This window comes from Felis catus, chromosome D2 (assembly GCF_018350175.1).
Source record: "Felis catus isolate Fca126 chromosome D2, F.catus_Fca126_mat1.0, whole genome shotgun sequence".
Classification (NCBI taxonomy): Eukaryota; Metazoa; Chordata; class Mammalia; order Carnivora; family Felidae; genus Felis; species Felis catus.
In genome coordinates this window covers 42,766,045-42,790,034 of record NC_058378.1, presented here as the reverse complement: position 1 = coordinate 42,790,034, position 23,990 = coordinate 42,766,045, and the positions used below count along the sequence as shown (strand labels likewise).

General features: G+C 52.2%; 1 protein-coding gene across 1 annotated transcript; it reads right to left on the bottom strand.

Moving 5' to 3' along the window:
* Positions 1-493: 493 nt before the first annotated feature.
* Positions 494-22,941, bottom strand: CDHR1 (cadherin related family member 1). The gene is made up of 17 exons (XM_023240625.2): positions 22,694-22,941; positions 21,999-22,094; positions 20,894-21,039; positions 19,859-19,909; positions 18,576-18,665; positions 17,290-17,376; positions 15,948-16,064; positions 14,717-14,860; positions 12,813-12,891; positions 11,383-11,483; positions 8,595-8,798; positions 7,945-8,097; positions 6,261-6,425; positions 5,700-5,767; positions 4,985-5,213; positions 3,599-3,856; positions 494-2,913 (listed from the first exon to the last, which is right to left on the bottom strand). The coding sequence occupies exons 1-17, from the start codon at positions 22,746-22,748 to the stop codon at positions 2,377-2,379; spliced, it is 2,580 nt and encodes an 859-aa protein (XP_023096393.2). The 5' UTR covers positions 22,749-22,941; the 3' UTR covers positions 494-2,376.
* Between the last annotated feature and the right edge of the window lie 1,049 nt (positions 22,942-23,990).

The following is a 23,990-nucleotide window of genomic DNA, read 5'->3' as shown; positions in this document are numbered from 1 at the left end:
TCAAGCTTTGGATTTGTCCAGGAGCCCATGGCCTCCCAGAGCCTGAATGCTAGCCTGACCTTCTAGCCCAGAGGCTTTCCTGACTGCTGTCCCAGAGACTACACTTCTTCCCAGGCCTTCACGTCCACACCAGGCCCAATCCCTGCCTTCTCTGGGCTGGAATGAGGGATAAATTAGTTCTAGCTCCAGAGCCCATTCCTTTCCAAGCAGCCCTGCTGGAGCTTTTGCTGCTCAGGACAAAAGCCCATTCCAGGCTCACGATGGGGCATGATTAGATAGACAAACCCTGTAAATGTATTACCACTAGAGGTATATGCATGGCCATTTGGACAAACTTTTGCAGCCCCCCAGAGAGTCAGATCTGGGGGTTAGAGGCTGGATGGATTCACCCACTGAAGGAGCCAGGAGGCAGGCCGAGCTTGGCTGCCAGGGAGACTGGTCTCTATGAGTCAGCTAATGTCCATGTAAGCAGGGAACAGGAGGTCAGCTGGGCCCTTGCTTAACAGACTTTATTCACCATTTACAAAAGAGGTTGATTGCATGCAAAATGTAAAGATGGTGTATTCCCTGTGGAGAGAAAACATAAGCCAGCACAGCCCTCTCCTGAAATACAGGCTGCAAAATGCCTATTGGTTCAGTCTGGGCTCCCAGCTTGTTAGAAATCACCTCTTAATACACTCTGGGTTGGGGACTGCAGAAAGCCCAGCAAGGAGCTTACACACCAGCGTAATTGAGTAACTAACACCTCAAAACACAGACTCAGAAATCAGGAAAACCACATGTGCATATAGTCTGTTTAAATAAAATCACTGACGATACTGTAGAGCGGTTGTTAGTGAGGGGAGCAAGATGCAAAGAATCGCTCTACTTCCCTCTCCCTGCACACGTCTAGATTCCCCATAGAGCAGCTTTCCTTAAAGTTGGGCGGAACTTCTCTGCATTAAACATAGAGGCTTGCATGTCTTCTCTCCTGGGGGAGGTTGTCACAAGTTGACAAGGTGTGCCCGGCCAAAGGAAAATGTCAAGGAGTCAGGAGCCCTCAGACCAGGTCTCTGCTACCAACCAGCTGTGTGGCCTCCAGCACTGCTCCTGTCGTGGAAGCTCGTTTTTGTCATTTTGGCAAAATGGATGTACAGCCCGGCTTTGGTCCTTTCTGACTGGCTGGCCAGGGCTGCATGGGGTGTGGTGGGGCATAACTGGACGGGAGGAGCCTGAGTCAAGGGCAATGACATCATCCAGGTCTGGCTGCCACAGGTCAGGGGCTGTACTCAAACCCTGCACAGGACCTCCTGGGGGTGCTTGGCAGAATGGCGTGAAGGGCTCCTAATACTTTCTGGAGGAGCTGCAGCCCAGAGAACTGGCCTGCAGAAAAATACTCTGCATTTGTGCTGCTTTGCACTTGGTTAAAGCCCTTGTCACCACATATTTATTTCAGTCCTCACCTTGGACCTGTGAGTGAGTCAGCCAGGACTTAATTTCTTCATTTTACAAATGAGGAAGGAAGTGATCAGGGAATTTAAACAGCTTTTCCCAAGGTTATACCACATGAGCAAAAGAGCTGGATAAAAACAAAAGTCTCTCCAGATCTCAGCTCTGCACTGTCTTTTCAAGGGCTCCTGGGTGGTGGGGGGCAGGGGCAGCACCCTGGGGAGGGGTCTTGAGGCTCTTCCAGATGCCTCTAGGACTACCACCGTGGTGCTAGCTTGGACATTTCTGGGCCTGCCTGGGACAGCTCTGGCTGGGGCCATCCCATACCTTTGTGTCTCTGGTCCCACACATGTACAGCAGGGGCCCACGGTCTTTACTCAGACACCATCCTACATCTTTCCAATGACTTTGAGGAATAGCCCCACAGTCAGCATCAGTTTTCAGTGCATCACCACCCTGCCCTGATGCATTTGCTCTCCTACAGCCTGCAAGGGTCAACTGATCACAACCTTAGCCAGAACTGAACCTCCTTCTCCTGCTCCTGTTCTTAGCTGGAGGCTTCAGGATCCAGATTCTGGTTGGCCTTGTCACATGTGGCCAGGGCCCTCTTCCTCAACTGAGGATGCTAATGCCCCAGGAGGACCTGAGGGACTGTGAGGTCTGAGGTTGGTGAGTAGTAGACACCTTAGAGTTGGCTCTTTGTCTATTCCCAGTCTCTGTGGAATGGGGAGCATCACAGCTGTGCCAACAATCTGGGTGATGAGGAAGTATTTGCCAGTTGCATTCCATAAACAGAGAAATCCCTTGTCCAAAGCATGTCCAGAGCCGTGGATATGGGGCTTACATCATTGTACAAAACACAGGTGACCCTAGGGAGCAGATAGTGGGGAGCATGGCCCAAGTAGTGGGATAGTTGGGGTTGGGAAATTAGGGCCTACAAGACACATGCTAGAAGTAAGCCTTATTACCCACACTCTTCTTCTCAAACTTTTGCCTGAGCTCAGAGACCAGAGCTGATTGGATGGGGCTTCCCACCTTGGGTTTTGGTGACCGTTGGGGTTGCTGAGGGGTGAGTGAGCCGGAGACTGTAGGCACAGTCCAGTGGGCTGTGCCCATGTTGGGCGCCATTGTGGGTGGTGGAGGGGGAGCTGGGGCTTTGGGGGGCAGTGTGTTTCCTAGGCTGTTGTTGTTGCAGTTCTCATTGGGAGGATCCTCTTTGAGCACAAACTTGGCAGCAGCCTTGGTCCTTCTGAACTTGAGCCATTCGATGCGGACGGCACGGGGTGCTGGGCTGGGCCGCTTACGGAGCACGCGCCGCACTGGCAGGACCTTGTTAGACTTCTTATTGCGCCAGAAGGTGGCGGTGGAGATGAGAACTGTTATGGCCACAATGATGGCCATGATGCCAGCCAGGACACCCACAGCCTTCATGGGGTTGTCTTTGGTCTGCATCAGGAAGGCGGCCATGGGGCTCCGAGACAGCATCTGGAAGAGAGAAGCCCCCCTAACTGCATTCTGCTGTTCCTTCCTGGTCCCTGGAGGACAGAGCAAGGGTCATGAGCTCCCTTAAGCCTGATGGTGTGTAAACTTTCTGGGGTCAAGCATCCCTTGAGAGTCTGATGAACACCAGGGGTTTCATTCCAGAAAAAATTCACCCAGAGAAAATGCGATGCATACAGCTCTCCAGAAAAATGCACAGAGAGAGAGCATGACGCAAACAACCTCTTTCAGATTTAAAACTCCTACATTAGCTGGACTCTCTACTTGAGAGATTAGGGTATGGCTTACCTTTAGTTATGGAGGGCTTCATCTGCCCAAACATATCAGGAACCCCTTAATGATGACTTTCTGCCAGATACTGAGCTGAGAACTACACATAATGATTTTACTTATGCCTTTTAACCCCTATGTGAAGGAACCATCACTCTTCCCATTTTGTAGGAAAGGAAGTGGAGGCTTGGCAAAGCCCAAAGTCACACTGTTAATAAGTGTTGAAACTAGGCTTTCAACTTGATTCCAAAGCTTATGTGTCTCATGGCACAGGCAGCCTTTGCTAGCGTTGAGTGCCTTTTGGAGGAAGGCTGCAGATGGTCCCTTCTTCCTCTAACCGTGTTTCAGCAAGGCCTGAGCTGGTCTTCTGACCCTCTTCTGACCCAGACTTGGTACTCACCTCTGTGTCTGTGATGTCAATCTTGAGTAAGGCCGTGGTGCTGAAGGATGGGGAGCCACGGTCCTTGGCCTGCACCTCTAGGGACCACGTGAAGTCCCCACCAGGTGTAATGTTGTGCAGGGCATCAAGGGAGCGGATGGAGTTCTTGAGATGGATCTCCCCTGTGTGGGTGTCAATGTCGAACACGTTGGTTGGCTCCGCGTGGGTGATGGAATAGTCCACCAGGTTGTTGGGCTCATCTGCATCCTGGTCCGTGGCCTGCATGTGAGGAGGGACAGACAGAGTTGGGACTCGAAAATGATACTTGTGCGCCATGGTTAACCCAGTGTGTCTTATTTGGCTTGCTGGGTTGACGGGAAATGGTCCTAACCCTACTGTGAGTGGACTGGAGTTGGGGGAAGTACTGAATGACCCAGGGTCTGTGCCGGACCCTCTACATGCATTAGTACATTCCACTCTCAGATCAAGCCTGGGCAGTAGGTATTGTTAAAAAACAAAAGCTTGAATGATAAGTGACCTGTCTAAGGATGGATACATCAAAGGAGGGGAAGCTCAAAGTCAAGTATGTTGGGTTTCAGAGTTCAAGTTTTTTCCATACTGGGAAGACAGTACAGCATAGCACTGCTTTGAAAGCAGGCTGACCAGCTGTGTGAACAAAGGCAAGCCAAACGGTTAAGCTGCCTGAGACTTGGGGCACCTGGGTGGCTCAGTTAGTTAAGTGCCTGACTCTGGATTTTGGCTCAGGTCATGATCTCACTGTATATGAGTGCAAGCCCCGTGTCTGGCTCTGAGCTGACAGTATGGAGCCTGCTTGGGATTCTCTCTCTCTCTCTCTCTCTCTCTCTCTCTCTCTCTGCCTCTCCCCTGATCATGCTCACATGCTCTCTCTCTTTCAAAATAAATAAATAAACTTAAAAAAAAACCTGCCTGAGCCTCAATTATTTCTTTGGTAAACTGGCAATAATATCTTTTTTCTTAGAGGTTATTTCTGGATTGAGGTGGGGATGGGGATATATAAGGTACCTTAATATCCCCTGCTCACAGGGGGAAGCCAATAAAGTTTATTTTACTTTTTAAACTTTACTCTTGAGACAGTGAGAGAGAGAGAGAGAGAGAGCAAGGGAGGGGCAGAGAGAGAGGGAGACACAGAATCCGAAGCAGGTTCCAGACTCTCAGTTGTCAGTGCAGAGCCCAATGCAGAGCTTGAACTCATGAACCATGAGATCATGACGTGAGCCAAAGTCGGACACTTAACCAACTGAGCTACCCAGGTGCCCCTGAAGTTTATTTAAATTAAATAAATTAAAATAAATTCTTATACCACAGTGTCTCTTGCAACAGCTAAAACAAGGCTTTTAGGGAAGCTTAGTTGCCTTCAAAGCTCACCTCAATTTTCACTGGGGTCCCCAGCACCATGGTCTTCTCCTGGAAACTCTTTCCAAACTGAGGGTAGTGGTCATTGACATCCAGCAGAGTGACAAACACCTCGGCCAGACTGTATTTGCCCTCCATGTCCTCTGCCTTCACATAAAAGTTGTACCTGGCAGTGGCCTCAGCATCCAGGCTGGCCCAGGGCTGGGTGTAGATGATCCCGGTGGATGGGTGGATCAGGAAGCTGCAGGGCATAGGGAGTTTGGCGTGAGTGTGCATAAGTGCACACATGCACACACACACACACACACACACACACACACACACACACACACAGTGGACTGCAGGAATGAGCTGCCTTCGATGCACTATGCAGCTTCTCCAAGGTGGCCCACCTGCTCCTCTCCTCCACCTTGCCCTCTGACTGAGGGTGCTGACCCACCCATCTACTCATCCACCTATTAACCCTGAACTTAACCCGACTCACAGCCCTTCCCTCTCCTCCCAGGGCCTGCCCTCCCTAGCTCCAGGCCATCATGATGACCCTTTTTCTCTCAGATCCCAGAACTTCTGCCCCAGGCTCTCCACTGCTTCCCTTCACCCATGGCCCTCCTGCTCATTTCTCCAACCCAGGTCCTGTCCTTTCCTGCCTTCCGCACAGATCCCCTCTGCCCCCCTGCCTCCCAAATCCCTTGCCCGAGGCCCTGTTCAGCATTCTGGATGTACTTACGGGTCTGCCCCAGACCCATAGATGGAGTATTTGACTTCACCCCACGGACCTGTGTCTGGATCTACAGCCTGGAAGAGAGAGAGCTCCAAGTGGCACCTGCTCTTTGTCAGGGCGTATTGGCAGCTAATATACCTGAGGGTTGCTTTCAATGGCAACACAAGGGAACTGGGGTTTATCCAACTGGGGAGAAACTGATCTGGAGGTCTTCTCTGGAGCCCTAGTTATCTGCCCAGGAAACCAACTATTGAAGGAAACAAAAGGTTTAGATCTGGAAGACATGTATCCCTTCTTTGTAAATGAGCATAGAGAAGGAGATGAATCCTGTGCCCTGAGCTGAGGGTTTATGCCTATGTCCTCCTTATAATCCTGGGTATTGTTGTCCCCATTGTACAGGAGTGGAAACTGAGCCTCAGAGAGTTCAGGGAGCTTGTCCAAGGACACAGTTAATGAGTTTGGGCTTTGCAATTCAAACTGGAACCCCGGTTTGTCTGATTTCATCAGGCCCCCTTCAGTAGGGACTCCCCACCCCAGACCCAATCCCTGGGCCAGTCCCCAACCCACTGTGACAGCCACCACGTTGGAGCCCCCTGGGGCATTCTCAGGGATCCTGGCAATGTAGTAGTGGGAGGTAAACTTGGGGACATTGTCGTTGGTGTCCAGGAGCTGGATCACAACATCTGCTGTAGAGCTGAATTTCTCCGGAGTGTTCACTTCAATGGCCAGGAGCTGGGAAAGGAAGGAAAACAAGGACCTGTCTGGGTGGCAGTCAGTGGGCAGAAAGCCTTCCCCCTTCCTGTCTCAGCACTGGTCCTGCACCCACCTGCCTGGCCCTGCCTTACTCTCAGCCGCCAGCCTGCGATGCCTGACATCACCTGTAGGGGCGCCTCTAAGGACCACTGTCTTGAAAGCCTGCTTTCTTGAAGTTCTTATAGTTGTATTTGGGCCAATTTCTTTTGTCCCATTGATTTGCATATTCCTTTTTAGTTTCAAGTTCAAAAATTACTTTGTTTTATAATATAATTTAATATTTGTTAGGGAAGTTCCTGCCTCATATTCTTTCCTTCTGTTTTCCTGACTATTCTTAGAAATTTATTCCTCCAGATAAAAACCCATGTAATTATATCAAACCTTCTCGCCACCTGAAAGGAAATTCCAGGTAAGACTTAGTTGGAACGACATTGGATTCTTTATTCACTTGATGAGAATTTGCATTTTTTAAACAGGGTGCACCTTTACATATCTTGCCTTCTTTATATCCCTTTGTTTAATTCTTGTGTTCATTATCGTTTAGGTGCTGTGTATTTCCTGTTTGCCTAATTCCTAGGAATTTTATCTTTTAGTTGTTATTATAAAGGAGAAACTTTTATTCCATTATTCTCTTTGCTATTATTCATATGTAGGAACACTCTTCAATTTTGTGTATTAAGTTTGTAATCAATCACATTAGCAGCTTTGTGTGTTTCTGTTTTTCAAACGTTTCTTAGATTTGTTTACGCAAACAATAACACTACCTACAAATAATGATAATTTTGTCCCTTCCTTTCTAATACTCATACCTTTTATTTCCTTTCTTTATTCAGGAATAATGTTACTCCAGGAATAGTACTAAATAATGGTGGTGGTAGCAGGCATCCATGTTTTGTTTCTGACTTCACACACTGGTTTTAGAACACAAAGCATGATGTTGGCTATAGAGTTATGTGTGTATAATTATAAATAATTATAACAGTTTAGATATCAAAGAGGTATCTGTTTTTCATTTTTATTAATATATATTATTTATATAGTTATATATAATATGCATTAGTTATGTATGTGTATAATTTTAAATAATCACAGATACAAAGGAGTCTTTTTTTCATCTTCTGCTAAAATTTTTATCAGAGTTGGTGACAGATGTTAAATGCATATGAGGAATATGTTTATCTTGATAATCAAATAGTTTTTTCTCTCTCAATCTATGAACAGGGCACACTGAACACCTTTGCATTCCTGGGGACAGTCGTAATTTAGAGCCAGGAACACGGTGAGTCTGTGTGAGCAGTGGAGAGTTCTCTTGCACCTTCTTCTTCCCCCACACTCCTGCTCCCCCAGTCAGGAAGAAGGGCAGAGGGGCTGAGGGAAACTGGAGGGCCAGGAAGGGCAGAGGGTGACAAGGACCCCTCAGGAATGAATCCGGGAGCTGCTATGAGCTCCTAGGACCACCCCCTACCCCCCATTCAGGACAGTACAAAGTATCACCTACCTTGAAGGTTAGCACTTTAAACTTTTCATAGTCAATGGCAGCTGAGTTCTCCACAATGATAGTGACTTGGGCTTCATTCAGGACTGTCAGTGGGACCACTCGGAAGATGCCCCCAGGTCCCACCAGCCGCAGGTTGAATTTGGCATTGGCTCCCTGGGCAATAGTGTTTGGAGAGAGGAAACAGGGAAGATGAATGAGAATAGAAACTCATTAGATAGTCATGCTAAGCAAGAAACCTTCATATGCCCTTAGCCCTGGGAGATGAGTATTATTATTTCTTTCTATAGGTCAGGCCATTAAGGATCAGAAGGATTTAGCAAACTATGATAACTAAGCAAGGTCCCAAACACTGACAGCCTGGCCCTCTGCTGGGCATAGGAGGTGACAGGATGCATTCACAAATGCCTTTCTACAAGATCAGATATAGAGGGGCTTTTATTTGACTGGTTTTACTTTTTAATTGATTGTAAATGTCTTTAGGCTAACCTAAAGGTCTTTGGTTAGCTACTCTCCCACGTCTCTCTCTTGGTTACACCATCATTTCATTCATTTTAACACCTGCAAGGCCCCTGGGACATAAGCGGTGAAGACTGGTGCACTCTCTCAGCTTTGGCTTCTTGGAAGACAGGGTGGAGGGCAGGACCACACACCTGGTCTGAGTCGTTGACAGTGATCTTAAGGCCCCGCAGGATCTCTCCCTGAGGTGGGTGTTCATACATAGACAGCTCAAATCTGTTCTGGGGTCCACTCTCTCCATAGAACGTAGGCGGATGGTTGTTGAGGTCCACGATCCTGATGGTGACTGGGACCATGGCCTGGGCAGCTGGGATCCCTGCAGAGCTGACCTCAGTCACCTGGGATAGGGACAGGTGGCTATTGCTGTGTGGCAGGCAACTCCAAATGGCCCCATGGATTCGCAGCTTGAGGTATTCATGCCTTTGTGTAATTCCCTCTCATTAAGTATGGCCTGCCCTAGCAACTTGCTTCTGATATCACATGGCAAAGGTGATGAGATATACTTGGTGATTAGACCACAAAGACTGTAACTTCTGTTTTCTAGCAGACTCTCTCCCTTGCTGGCTCTGATTAAACAAGCAGCTATGTTGTAGAGGCTCATGTTTCAAGGAGCTAATCGTCACCTCTAGCCAACAGCCCACTAGGAACTCCATCCTGCCAATAACCATGTAAGCCTGGAAGACAATCCTACCCCAGTCAAGCCTTCAGATGAGAATCCAGTCCCAGCTGACAGTTTGAGGGCAGCTACAACAAGAGACCTTGAATCTGAGGACCCAACTACGCCGAGCCTGGAATCCTGACCCACGGCAATTGTGAGATATGAATGTGTGTTGTTTTAAGACACTAAGCTTGTGGTAATGTTACAACAGCCATAGGCAACAATATAGTGCTGTTACTAATCCTATTTCGCAGATGAGGCACAGAGGGGTGAAGCAGTCACCTGGGGCCACACACTAGTGAGTGGCAGAACTGGACTAGGAAGAACTCAGGTGTGTCTGATTTCTTAATCACCAGTCTCTCCAACTCACCATAGTGGCCCTTCTTTATAGCCAGACAGATCTGGGTTCAAATCCCAGTTCTGCCACATTCTCTCCTGGTGTCCATTTGGCCAGGGGTGGAGGCTGCAGAGAGGGGAGGTTTGGAGATGTAGCAACAGATAACTAATACAGGCTGCAAAGCCAGGGCTGAGAATCCACAGGCTCTGTGTGAACCACTCCATGTGACAGAGACAATCAAGAACCTCTCTTCCCTTGTTCTAGAAGCATGCTCTGGTCTCACTATGCTCCCCGGACACCACTCATCACACCCCAGCTGCTACCATGACTCCCTTCTCAGAAGCCTACACCTGCTGTCTCCATTTCCTAATTCCCACTCAGCTCTCAGCCCATCCCCAGCTGAGACACTTCACACTAATTTCCATGCTGTGTGTAGCACTGCCACTTTCTTTTGCCTTCCTGAGGGTTCTAGCCCTCTGCTAATGGGACTCTGCTTTCTGCAGGCTCCCCTCCACCTCTCTGATCTCTCCTAGGTTTCTTTCACCTGCTCCTGCCTCACTCAGCCTCTGATGCTCCCAGAGCTATGTTCTTGGCCAGTGATTCCTCTGTCCCCACAGCCATCCTCTAGGTGATTCCATTCCCCAAACCCATTCTTCCACAGCCACCTGTATGCAGACACTGTCTCCCCAGGTTCCACACCTGTATACACAAGTTTGTGTGTTTCAATCTGAGCATCCCAGAGACAGCAGAATGCCCCATGTCTGTCCTACTCAACTTGCCTCCTTTCCTGCACCCCTGATAGCACGGTACCACCCAGATCCTTCATCCTTCTCCTTTCCCTACAGTCACTACAGTTGCTCCTTTTCCTTACAGTCACATTCTGTGGAGTCTGCCTCCTCCATATGTTGCAGTTTGTCTCCTTATGCCACTCCACCTCCCCTCATCTGCACAGGTCCCCCCCCCCCATTTATCACCTTGACGAATGGCTCTGCCTCCCTGCCTCTCACCCAGTTCCCTCCAAACTCAAGTTGGGACCAGTGTTCTCAAACCCTCTCCTGGGACTGGACCAGAATCACCTGGGGGCTCACAACATGCAGAGTCTTGCATTTCTCAAGGACACACCAATTTCCCGTTGCCAGGACTAGGTCCTGGAAATCTTTGTTTGCCAGACTCTCTAAATCTGAGAATCATCCTGGTCTAAAGAAGCCAGAGTGAGCTTTTCCATGATCCTGCTCAAAACCCTTCAATGGCTCTTTACTGCTCTTGGGCAGGACCAGCTACATAATGTGCAGTGAAAAATGAAAATATGGGGCCCCTTGTTAAAAAATTATTAAGAATTTCAAGACAGCAAGAGCAGAGCCTTACACCCAGCATGGGACTCTTCTAACAGTGGTCCCTGTGTGACTGCACAGGCCACATGCCCACAAAGCTGGCTCTGTTCTGGGGAAAAACCTATATTTCGTATCTGGGGCCTTTGCTCCTCCAGTTCCAGCCTGGGATCCAACCTTTTTCTCTGTCTACATGTGGTCTAAACACTTTGCTGCCGTCCCATGACTCCTTGCTGCTTCCCCAGTACATCATGTGCACATCACCTCCAGCCTCATCTCATGGGGCTTCCTAGTCCACAGTGCCTGCACTCTGCCCCCATTCCCACCAGTGATGCCCTCCACCAGTGTCCACCTGCTGGGTCTTACCCATACTCAAGGCATTGCTGCTTCAGTCCTACTTCCTTGTGAATTCATGTCTCCCCTTCCCAGAGACTTTGTGTGTGTCTGCTGCAGCCTTCACGCAGGCTATGTGACGTGGGTGCTCTTTGGAGCAACATCTAGCTCCCTCCCTGGGTGGAGGGTGGGCTGGTGGTGGGGATACTGGTTTGCATCACCACGGCCGGAGGGCAGGAGGAAAGGCCAAGCTAGAGGGAGGGTACCTGTACATGCAGCTCATACACCTCCCTCCTGAGCTGGGCAGGACTCTGCATGACGGAGATGACTCCAGACGTCTCATTAATTTCAAAGGCTCCGTCACTCCCTGTCAAGGAGGAAAGATGTGTCCTGCAGTTCCACACATGGCCAGGGAAGGCGCAGGGGAGCCATGCCAGGCAGCCGGCCCTGTAATCCTCGGGCATTACCTCACTGAAGTCTCTATAGGACGTAATTCTATCATCTGTATTTTGCCAATGAGGAAACTGAATCTCAGAAGGGCTAAGTAACTTGTCTAAGATTACACAGCGTGTGTAGAGCTGGGACTTAAACTCACTTCTGAGTCTGGTTTCAGGTTCCATAGAACTTTCCTTCTCTTCTGTGCTGTGTGTATGCACGTGTGTGTATGTGATAGAAAGAGAAAGGGAGAAATGGATACAGAGTAAGGGAAATAAGGAAGGGGAGAAAGAGGAGAGAAAGGGAGGGATGGAAGAAAGAGGCCAGAGGCTACAGGAGGTAGAGCAGAAGACGGAGAGAAAAGACGAGATGGGGGTGGGGGTGGGGTGCTTGGTAATTGTGTAAAGGCTGCAGAAGTGGAGGGGAGGGGACGAGAGGCAGTCAAGGGTCCACGTGCCTGGGGAAAGGAGCCTGTGTGTGATGGTGGCATGTTCAGGCATGCTGGAAGGAGTGTGTGCACCAGGCATATCCTAAGGGAAAGGGTTGGGAAGGCAATGGTGTCTGAGTGAGAACAGAGAGACATATGCATGTCTGCAATCAGGCACCAGGCATGATGATCCCACCAAGGGGCCTGGTGCTGCAGGGACCAGCTACCAGGGGCTATAGAGCCCACCTGGGCCGGCTTGACCTGCTCCGTTGCTGCTCAGTTGTGCAAAGAGCACAGACTTGGAGCCAGAAGACTTAGGTTCAAGTCCAGTGGGAATGTGGGATGGCCCTTTAGCTTCTCTGAGCCTCAGTCTTCTCATCCATATACAGAGCTAGTAGTAGGAAATACCATATCATCGTTGCATTTAGTTCTTTTAATTCAACTATATGCTCTAGGCCAGAAGTTTTAAAGTATGACAATAAAAAACACAGTAACTTAAAAGTGTAAGAAATGTTGCCACTCCCTCTTGTTAATCAGCATGTGCTTAGGGTGAAGGGACATGAGTTGGTGCCTCACAGTGTTGCTCAGTCCCCCAATCCAACCCCATGTTTCTCCTTGTTGCTGGACAGAGTGATAAGGCAGGGTCTGGAGCACATGCCCAAGGAGACTCATCACCTCCTAGATGTACCCAGCCCGTCTCATGCATCTTGTACTTCTGGTTCTATAGATGAGGAAACAGGGACCAGAGAGGTCTGGAAAGCTCACTCTGGTCGCCCAGGGAGTAGAAGCCACAGCCCAGTGATGGGCCTGTCCCCAAAGCTTCCCCAGACTCACCATTCAAGAGGCTGTAAAGAATTTGGTTGGGTTTGCCCCGATCTCCATCCATGGCAACCACCATCAGTACCTCCGAGCCCTTGAGAGAACAGAAGCAGCTGCCTGAGGTCGCTGGGTGATAATAGGGCTCCCCCCTCCCCCATATACTTGCCCCCATAAGAGAGGAGGCCCCACTGCCACCCAAGAAAAGGGCCAGGCCTCTGTGTGGCCCCACACCTGCTCTGCAGAGAGATCATAGCACCCACTGACCTCCCCAGGCTGGAGGGAGAGACAGCCCAAGCCCTGTTTCTCCCCTCCACATAGGTTAGCACACGGCTGCCCAGGGACACTCAGGCCTCCTGAGTGGGCCTCCTCCTCATACCCTTTCTTTCCTACATGCCACACTCAAGTCTGGCTTCTACTGTCCTACCCTCGAGCCTCACCCTCCCTGCCTCCTTCACCTTTTGCCTGCAGAGGTACATGGTGGGGAGAGGTCAGAGACAGGTGAGAGAGGAGCCGGGCACAGAGGGGTCCAATGCAAAGCCAAGAAACCAGGATGCTCTCCTGTGGCCCTGGCTGGGGTGCCATTTGACAGATTTGGGCAGCGATGCCACAGCCAGCAAGCCTGTTCCATCTCAGCCAGCCGCCCCCTTCTAAGCCTCCTCCTCAGGCACTTCTCCTCGGCCTGTCCACACTCATGGCTGCTTCCTGACTGCCACATGCCGCCTGCTCTCCCTGAGCAACGCTGTCCGCCCTTAGATTCCAGCAGGACAGCTGGCCTCCCCCTGGCCTGTCTTCGGCGCCCCCCTAGAGGAGCCCGGCATTTCTCCCTCCACTCTGTGCTCATCTCTACTACTCAGCTGCCAGCTTCGGGAGCAGCGGTATCTTAGCTTGGGCCCAGCACGTGAGGGGTCCTCAGTGAGCATCTGCATTGTCTCATAGATCCTAGAATACTCAGAGCCTGGGGAGGAAAAATTCAGACAGCAATTCAGTTCCAGAGTCCTTGAGCTGCGGTTGTATGGGGTTTGGCCCCAACCTGGTCTCCGCCTACAGGTAGCTCATGGTCTGGCTGAGCCGAGGGGGCATGTAAATACATGCAGGTACCCCAAGGAGGGGTGTGCATCCCCCAGAGAAGGGGAGCTCCCATCTCGACCAAAGATGTCAGGGAAAGCAGCGTCTGGGCTGACCTGAGAAAGGCGGGGTGTATTAGGTCTGCAGGCACATTTCAGGCAGAGGGCTAAGGGCACAGTGGGGAGATGGGCTGGGTGCTGGGGGGCTGGTGAGGGCTCAGGGGTGGAGGGGGTGCTGGGCATCAGGTGCCAGGCCCAGGGGGAGTGCCATTCCTAAGAGACCCAAAGACAAGCATAGTAGCCCAAACACCAGGGACAAAGACTGCACTGAGGGGGAGGAAGCTGAGGCCGGCCTTGGAGCCTGGCTTGCAGGACAAGCCACACCTGTGGATGACATTTGACAAGGGTTGTGGGAGCTCGGCATCAAACTGTGGGAGAACTACTGGTCTGAGGGACCCGAAGCTATGGGCTTTGAGTTGGGGAGGCACAAAGGAATCTCACCACCCCCACTGCCCCCACAAGGTGTAGAAAGGGTTCCACCCAAACCACAGCCATGGGCCACCTGTCAGCCTCTCTTCTCAGCCTTTTTGAGGGGCTGAACCTTTGCAGCCGGGTTTGAGTAAGTTTGAATGAGTGAAGAAATGGCGTGTCAGTCTTGGCTCCTGGCAGGTGCTCTACACACTGCCCCTGCTTCTTCCCCCCTACACTCCCACAGGCAAAAGGACATGTTCATGGGCTGAGCTTGAGTCAGTCCAGAGCCATCCATGTGAAGAGGGTGACCCAGGGCCAAGCCACAGGGGATCCAGGGGTAGTGGCATCTGGAGGGGACACTGGGATGAGGGGACAGCCACCCACCGGAAGGGTGTCCTCATACACATAGCCGTAGTAGGGTGTGCCCACGAAGACAGGGGCCATGTCCTGCACGTCCTCCACATTGACTGTGACCGTGGTGGTGGCTGACAACACCACATCAGCCCCTCGAAGCCTCCCTCCACCATCCTGGGGAAGAAGCAGAGAGTGAAGAGAGGTTGGGCTCTGGACTCCTGGTACAATCTGGTTTCTGTCTCTTACTGGCCTCCGGACCAGCTGCCCTCTCTGATTTCTGTTTGCTCCTGTATCACCTGGAGATAATTCCCCCTCATAAGGGTCATTTAAATCAGATGATGCATGGAGGTCTTTAGTCAGTGCCTGGTATGCACTAGGCACTCAAAAGTGTTCCTTTGGAAAAGAGAGTTCTTTCTCCAGGGAAATCATGTCCGACAAATGGCAGAAGAGGAGAGGGATCAGAGCCAAATTCCCCCTCCCACCAGGAACCAAGCCTCCAACACCTAAGGACCTACTAAGACACGATTTGGGCCTGTGCCTGAGTCTATATGATGAAGGTGTGTGCCCAGAGAGCCGAGCCCTCGGTGGAGTATTGGGCAGGTGGTGCAGGCTGCAGTGGGATGGCCTGTGGCCAATATGTGACCAGCAGGGGCCTTTCCTTTCCTGGAAAAGAAAATGCTGGGTCTAGAGGGACAGCTAGGGTTTCCTGCCCTCAGGGGACAGAGCAGTCACTTTGGCTGAGCACCTGCCGACTTGCAGGTCCCACACCATGCACTTTAGAAGTACGAGAAACTCAGTTAAGCCTCATGGGTGGGCAGATGAGGAAACCAAGGCTCATGAAGGGTCACTGATCACACAAAGAGGAACAGGTGAGGTGAGCAAGCCCAGGCAGAGAGAGGGAAGTGCCTAGAGGCCAGGTCATGGGAGATGTGAGGGAGCATGCGTGTCCAGGCCATGGCCACCTAGTCCTCCAGAGGGGACCCTGGCTCGTCAGTCCTGATGGGGCATACACCCTCTTCCAGGAGGGAATATGCCCTCTGCAACCCAAAGACTCCAGCCTCCCTGGAGACTATGTCCCTGTCTGGGCAGAGTCCACTCAACAGAGGCTTTGAGCAGCCGCACCCCTACCCCATCCCCATCCTACCTTCAGCCCTCCAAACCTCCCCCACTCCCTCAGAGGACCCAACTCTTCCAATCCAAGGGCAGCTTCCTCTGACAAAGGTTGAAGAAAAACCAGATGCTCCCTAGTCCGCCCTGTTACCTTGGCAACCACGGTGACAAAATGGGCTTGGGCCTTCTCGTAGTCCAGGGTGGCCCCAGCCCGGAGGCGCAGCACACCGCTGTGGCGGTCCATGGCAAATTTGGTGGCGTGCATATTCTGTAAGAGTGAAGGGAAGGCTGGTCCTCGGAGAGGGACCCAGGCCGCCCCAGAAGTGTCTGTTTTGCTTTACTGAAAGGGTGTCTTCACTGGCCTTCTTCACAGGAACTCTGGCCTTGGGGCTGAGGTTAACCTCCAGAGTACTCAGCCTTTCTGGCCCCTAGGGTCCCCCTCCTGCCCCTCAGCATGCTTCCAGCAGCGCCTTAGCACTTCTTGCTGCTCAGCTTCCAGCTAGGCTCTGGCCTGGAGGTTCCAGCAGGTAGAAATGGCCAGCAGAGCGCTGTAACCTAGAGGAAGTGGGGCTCAGAAGCCACCGTGATGGAGAGGGCCTTCAGGATCTTTCAACCCCAGCAAATAAGTGACAATGGGCCAGTTCCAGGAAGCTTGGGGTGGGGGTGGGGGTTGAAGGTGGGTGGGGACAGGAGATGATCCTCAATCTGGAAAAGGGTTACTGTGTGTCACAGGCTATTTATCAGAGCTGTGCACGTATTTAGTCCTCACAAGAATCCACGAAGATGTGCTTTCGTCTTTCGAATTCTACACGTGAGGAAAGTGAGCTCGGAGGGTTAGATAACAGGCTGAAGGGCCCATGAGGAGGCAGTGGGATCTCTCCAGTACATGTGGAGCCCAGGGGATTTCTCAAGTACCCGTGTTGTTAGCCACCAAGGTGTACTGCCTTGACAATTGTGAGAGCAAGTGACTAAATGTGGAAAGAAGAGGAACAGTTACAGAAGCAGCGGCTGTGTGGAGGGCAGCTGGTTCCTGTGGAACCCAGGGAGAAGGAGGAGGTTCAGGAAGGGGTCTCTGCCTTTGGTGGGGTGGAGGGGTGATGGATAGAGGTGGGATGGGGGTGGGTCACAGCTCTGCTCCTCCTTAGACAGATCTCCACAGTTCTAGGCCCAGGCAGGTTTCTTCCACCCCGTGTGGGTGCAGTGTGCTCAGTGCCTCTCCTGGGAAAGAGGTTGAGGGTGGAGAGCTGAGGGTCCCGGAGGTCCAGGGACAGGGTGGCAGGGGAACTCAGAGGGAGCCAGCGTGGGCCGGTCAGGGGAAGATGGCTCCCACTCAGGCCCCTCTCATGTCCCTGTGAGTCTGATGTGACTTCTCTGACAATCTTTGGGGAATAGTGGAGACCCGGACCTAAGTGCTTTGGTGAGGGAGGCGGTGGCCATCCAGGTGTCCCTCTCTAGTCCAGGCCTCTGGTTATGACCAGTATGCCCCTCCTTACCTGCAAGAAGTAGGTGACACTCCCTCCAGAACCTGTGTCCTTGTCTACCGCATGGACCTTAATGATACTGCTCCCAGTAGGTATGTCCTGAGGGGTCACAGTGAAGGAGGGGGGGGGAGGATCAGTTCCGAGGCAGTGACAGAATGCTCAGGGGACTGAGGGTAAAGGAGCCATGGAAAGGTGCAATTAGGGCATGAAGGGCTAAAAAGAGGTGAAAAGGTGATGATTAACCAGGGAGCACCCATGGAGAAGACAGGCCAAAGTCCAAGTGAGCGCAGGAAAGAAGGAAGGGGAGAAGAGAAGCAAACAAACATCGTCCAAAACTAAGACTCCAAACAGACAAAGGGCTTAAATACGAAATGGGGAAATGGTTAATAAATAGAGACATTCAGCATTACCAGGGATCACATATATATCATTTAGAGCCAAAATGAAATATCTTCCTCCTACTGAATTAGCAAACATTAAAAAAATTGGAGAATCCCCAGTGTTGGTGAGGGATGGGGAGACAAAGCCTCTCCCACAGCCTAGGGGAGAGAGAGCAAATACATGCCATTCTGGAAAGGTAATCTGGCAGCCAGAACTTCCCGGGTTCTCCTGCTTTCAACCTAGGCATTTCAAATCTTGGGCCATGTCTTAAGGAAATCATTCTAATTATCTATATGGACGTTTTATGTTCAGAATTTGATGTTTCTTATGACAACAAAACTTTAAAGCATCTTAAATATCCAAACATAAAGGAATACTTTGGTACACGATGGAATGTGCAGCAAATGGAAACTATTCAAATGATAGTTACCTACACTTTACAATTACTGAGGAAAGGCTTATGTTGTAAATTGAGTGAGAAACAGTATACAGAAAGCGTATGTTTAAAAGTCACAGCGATGTAAATAAAACAAACAAAATAAATCCAATAAGCACAAAATGACTAGGAAGAACTACACCAAAATTTAACAATGTTGTCTAAGCTAGAGGGCTTGAGGGTGATTTCTGAGACTTTGTTTTCTACTTTTCTACATATTTCACATTCCGACAATAAATGTACATTATGATTATAATGGAAAATGGTTAATGGACATTCCTTGGGATAAAAATAAATGTGGGAGGGATGGCAACAGAGGTGGGGGGACATGTAGAGGAAGGGTTCTCCAGAAGGTAGGGAGCAATGGGTGCTCTTCACTCGGGGGCCAGGTCCCCCTGGTCAGGTCACAGGGCAGCCCAAAGGGCAGGCCACGGATCTGGGGTGGGAGTGCATTGGCCTTGCCTTGGGGCCCCTTGCTTACCTCAGGAACCTGGACAATGTAGGGCTCCTGGATGAAACTGGGGGCCTCGTCATTGGCATCAGTCACCAGGATGGTGACTTTTTCTGCCACCTGAGAAGAGACAAAAGGGACAGGAACTGGGGCAGTTGAGACTTTCTGGGCAATAAAGGGACAGTGGCCTCTAATGCCCCAGGTGTATGTCTCTGCCCGTTGTCTCTCCTTCTTCACCTCCCCCTCTCTCCCTTCCTCCCCTTCTTCCTCCCCTCCTTCCTTCCTGCTTTTATTCATTCTTGTAACAAATATTATTAAGCAACCACGTGGTCCCAAGCACTGTGTTCCATCCCAGAGGGAGAAGACACAGTCTGATGGTGTGTGTTTTGCAGGATGCGATGGCAGGGCAAAATTCATATTTAAAAGAAAGGTGGTGATCTTGTTCAGGGTGATAACAGTGGCATGCCAGGTACTGTAGGCAGGGCCCAAGCATTACGTGACTCTGGAGGCAACATGTACACCACGGCCTAGGTAAATGCCCCCCCCCTTTTTGTGGGGTTGTGGGTGCATGGTATAGGAGGGTGTCCCCAGAGGCCCTAAAAAGAGGGCATCTAGCTCAGCCTGTGGTAGGGGACAGCAGGGAGGCTTCACTTCACTTCACTTCAGCAGGAGTGAGATTTAAACTCTGCAACAGTTTGTCAGGTGAGAGAGAAAGAGGTGGAAAAGTATGTCAGGAAGAAGGAACAACACATGCAAAGGCAAAGAGTTCAGAGAATATAAGCAGATTTATGGCTAGATGGTTGGGAGGGTGAATGTGGTAGAGAAGGTGGGCGAGGCAGACAGTGCCTGATGGAGAGACCCTGCATGCGAGACTGGGGCTTGGATTTCATCCTGAGGGTAGTGGCCTACTGTTAGTGCTTCCCGAGTGGGGCTGTGGCCAGGTCTAACATTTCACAGTGATAGCTCTGGCTGAAATTCAGACATGGACTGGGGTCAGGTAGCCTGGAAGCTGAGAAACCCCTGTGATCATCTTGGCAGGCACTGGTGAGGGCTGGGCGAAAGTGACGGCTGAGGGGAAGGAGGTGAGTGAGAAGCTAGAGTCTGGGTATCCAGGTGTTAATCCTGGGTGAATGGGCAGGAGCTGGTTGGAAGAGGCAGATGGGAAAGCCTCCCCACTGGCCTCACTCAGTGAAGCCCTGTCTTGTGGGCTTGGGATTGCCAGAGAGCCCCTAGGAGACTGGAGGGGGAATTGTGGTCAAGCCCAGGGTGCTAGTGCTGATGGGGGTTGGGGGGGGCAGCTCGGGGGCACCTACCAGATTCAGGCCGTCAGAAATGCTGATGATGGCTTCAATCTCATCCTCTCTCTGTAAAGCATAAAGATTAAGTAAGTGTATGGGAATCTGATGTATCTGGGGACCCTGAGGCTGGGGGGAGCTCTCCCTGCCCCCACTGAGCCAACCAGAGCAGACCTGGGCATTTCAAGGGAGTCCTGGTGCAAGGCAGGGTGGCCAAAAGCTGCCTCTGGCCATGCTTGAGACCTTGTTTCAGGTCTTGGCACATCAGGGGTTCTCCTAAACCCTCAGTATTATTGAGGCACCAAGAGAGAATGCTCCCCTGCTAGACTGAGGACAGATGCTAACCTAGTGTGGTGGAAGTTCCAGGGAGCTGATGTTTCCCTTTTCTTTTCTTTCTTCCCCTTATCTTCCTACACCTCTCCATATTCTACAGCCCAGGTCTGCAGTGTCTCAAGCACTCCTGAGTCCATGGTGGGACCTGAGTGAGGAAGAATGTTGAGGTCACTAGGCCCCCAGGGATGTGAGGGAGGGGTGCACTGTCATACCTCCACCTCTGTGTCGCTGCAGAAGTCTCTGAGACCAACCTTTCTGTTCTCTACCCTGGCCTGTGGCTGGAGTCTGCCATTGGACCGCAGCTGGCAGTAACCCCACGGTGGAGGTCCAGTTATGTGGTCAGCCAGGGCCACCAGCCAGGTGAGGGGTCTCAAAAGAGAAAGGGAACCCATGCCCTGGCACCTTTAGGTTCAGAAAGATGCAGAGGGGTGGAGGGGTAGAGTTTTACCCAACTCAGACCCACTCTCTAAACCACTCTTTCCAGGCTGGCTCAGTCAGTAGTGCACGCGACTCTTGGTTTCAGGGTCATGCCCATGTTGGGCATAAAGTTTACACTAAAAACCAAACCAAACCAAACCAAAACACTCTTTCCAGTCCTGATCTGCTGTCAGTTTTCTGTGGCTTACAAGACCACTCCAGGAATGAGCTCAAGGGAACCTTCTAGCCCACCGACGTTTGTCTGCACACCTGGCAGGCATCACTTCTCACGCCTCCCCATACCTCTCTGTCCAGCTCTTCAACCAAGGTGATATTTCCAAAATTGGGGTCAACAGAAAAGACGCTTCTAGCGCTGGGGTCAAAGCTGATGTGGTAGGAGATGGGGTCTCCCTCAGGGTCTGTCCCGTTTAGGGTGTATACATGAGAACCTGGAAAGAGACACAGAAGAGGAGACTAGAATCTGGGACCCAACTCTTCCTAAAAACGGCATCTATTCAGGACCAAGGATTCAACTGTTTATAAAGTGGGTATTCAATTCAGTGCCAAAGGTACTGCCCTGAAGTGAGCATTTGCTGCAGGCCTCACCCCTGCTGGCTGCTTCCCACTCTTTATGATAATTCTTCATAACTGTCGGTGAGTATCAGCCACTGTGCAAGTTGTAATCTATAATACAGATGACACAGGAGCTTCAGGTCTGCTGTGCCTAACTCCAGGGCCTCTGCCTGGTAGTGATGACTGGGCCAGCAGCCAAGATTGGGGTTCCCTGGGTATGGCGAATGGGAGAAAAGGGAGAAGCCATTAAGGCAGGACTGTGCAGCACTGTGCCCCCACGCCTGGATTAGCTCCTCAGGGATTTCTGAATAGGTGCCTCTTTCACACTGCTATCCTTTTGCTCAGAGTTCTCGGCCCTGACAGAGAAAGAGAGAGAGAAGGGAGAATCTCCTCTTTCCACTTTTCCCCCTTTCCCATGAGTATCCCAGCAAGTTGGATGTTCTTAGGCCCCTTTAAAGCCTAAAGATCTGAGGCTCGGGGAGGTAAGTATATTTGCTCAAGGTCACGCAGTGAGTCAGGGGCAGTGCTGTGGCCAACCCCAGGGGTTATCATCACGCTACCAACTACTGCCTGCTGTCTGGGGCAGTCCTGTCTCTGGACCTGCAGCTGGGCCTCTAGGACTGGACTGGCTTAGGTCTCCATGACAGCCGTGACCTCCTTTCATGCAACTGCCCTGGGGAGTTCGGAGCACAAACAGGGTGCCCCAGGAGGGCCCACAGCCTGGCACTGGGTGTCTCCATAGGCACAGAGGAATCACGGGTTCAGTCCTTGTGTCCACGGGAACGCGGGCCACCCTCCGGGGGACCAACAGGGGGCTGGTGCCAGGGCTCCTCACCTACAGGGGTGTCCTCCGGGAGGCTGAACAGGGCCATGTTTCCGTTGGTGCTGCCCACCCCGTTGTCGAAGAAGTGCGGGGCAAAATTGGCCTGGGCTAGGAAGACAACAGACAGAACAGACACACGGAAGGGCCGGTTCACACCAGTGTGGTCACACGTCTGGTCCCAGTCTGGGCAGGCTGGTAGTCTCTTCCCCAATGGCAGCACGCCTACAGACTGGGGCTGGGGAGCTCCGGAGAGCGCCACCGCCACCTCCCTCACGCCCAGGGTTTGCTCTGGCTTGTCAGGGACGCGCACCATCGCGGGCACTTAGAACCCAGGCAGCGGCCAATCTCAACCCATCAAGGGACAGACGGGGAACCCGCGCCCAGAGAGGAACGGTGCCCTGGCCAAGGTCACACTGGGAGCTGGGACACCTTCCCCTGCCCCAGCAGCCTTCAGAGAAACCGCCAAACCTCCCACCCTGCTCTGAAAAAGCCGAGGGCAGCGGGGGTCCTGGCCCCAAGTCTGCGTTCTCCAGAGGACCTGCCGAGCCCGGGCAGCTGGAAGGATCACCCCACCCCGCCGGGTCCCCCAGCCCGAGTCCCACTGTGGAAGTGAGCTGCCCGGAGCTGGGTCTCGGCGCCCACCCGGGCAGTGCCAGTACCCACGCCTCGCCCCCCCACCCCGGGCGCGGGGCCCCGCGCCCACTCACCCAGCCAGAGGCGCAGCAGCCCCAGCGCCAGGGCGGCCCGCGGGCCGCGCCTCATGTCTCCGCGGGCAGAGAGTGTCGCGAGCCGCAGCCGGGCCGGGCGCGGGAGCGCGGAGCATTCCCCGGGCCGCGCGGAGTGCAGAGACGACGGTGGGGGCGGCGGCGGGAGGGGCGCGGGGCGGGCGCGCTGGGTGGCGCGAGGGCGCTAAGCGGATGACACCGCTCGGCCCCGCGCAGCTGGAGCGCTCCCGCCGCCGCCAGAAGAGACCAATTAGTGCGCGCTAAGCTCAGGGTACAGGTTTCCAGCCGCCGGCGGGCCGGGAGGGGTCACTGCCAACTCCTCTTCCTACCACGCCCCCCTCGCCCAGGTCTGGAGCGCAGGCGCCAAGGGGTCTCCAGCTCTGTAGCTGGGGAAGGGGCCAGGTCTTTGCCCTGAGCACGGCTTCTCGCGGTCCCCAAGTTCTGGAGGGCCTGGCTCTGTTGGAGTTATCCCTTTTCCTGAACTTGCACTGTGACTTTGAGGGGATTTGCCACTCTCTGAACCTGAGCGTTTCAGGTTGTAGAACAGCGGCGGGCAAGGAACAGCCCAGCCTGAGACCAGAGGGTTCCCTCCCAAGAGGAGGAAGGAGCAGGGAAGAAAAGGTGGTGTCTCGACTAGGGGGCGGGTTTGCCCTCCAGGGGCAAACGGATTCCTAGGATGGTGCCCCTGAAGACTTGGGGTGGGGGTGAGATGAAAAACAAAGAGGAGGGTTGTGGTAGGGAGGGGAGGCAGATGCGGAGGGGTTATTAGCCCCACCTCTCTGGGATCTCAAATCTTTCCTGCCCTCTCCCCCAGGCCAGGCCAGGCCAGGCCAGCTGTCCCAGCGGGTGGGGTCACTAGTGTGAACACTAGTGGGGGTCCATATATGTGGTAAGCAGCACGGAGAGCATACAAGTCTCCACTAAGGTGGGAGGCAGAAGTTACCAGATAGCAGGCTGGCCTCACTCCCTGTCCCCATGGGTGACCATGGAGAAACAGCAGACCCATTCAAGCCTTGTAAGGAAGGGTGAACAGCTTGAAGACAGAATCAAGCCCCATCCTGGACAGACTTGCTAACACAGCTGGCCAACACAGGTATGGACGGCCCCAGGAGTAGCGAGCCCCGTATCCCTGAAGGACATTTAGGCAAAGCAGGGCACTGCTATGAGGGCCCTGGATGCTGATAAGTAGGAAAAGCAGGGAAACTCAGGAGCCTTCTTGTTGTTGGGAGATTTCCCTAGGCTGGACCCTCATTCTCTTGCTCTGACATTGGACTTCAGT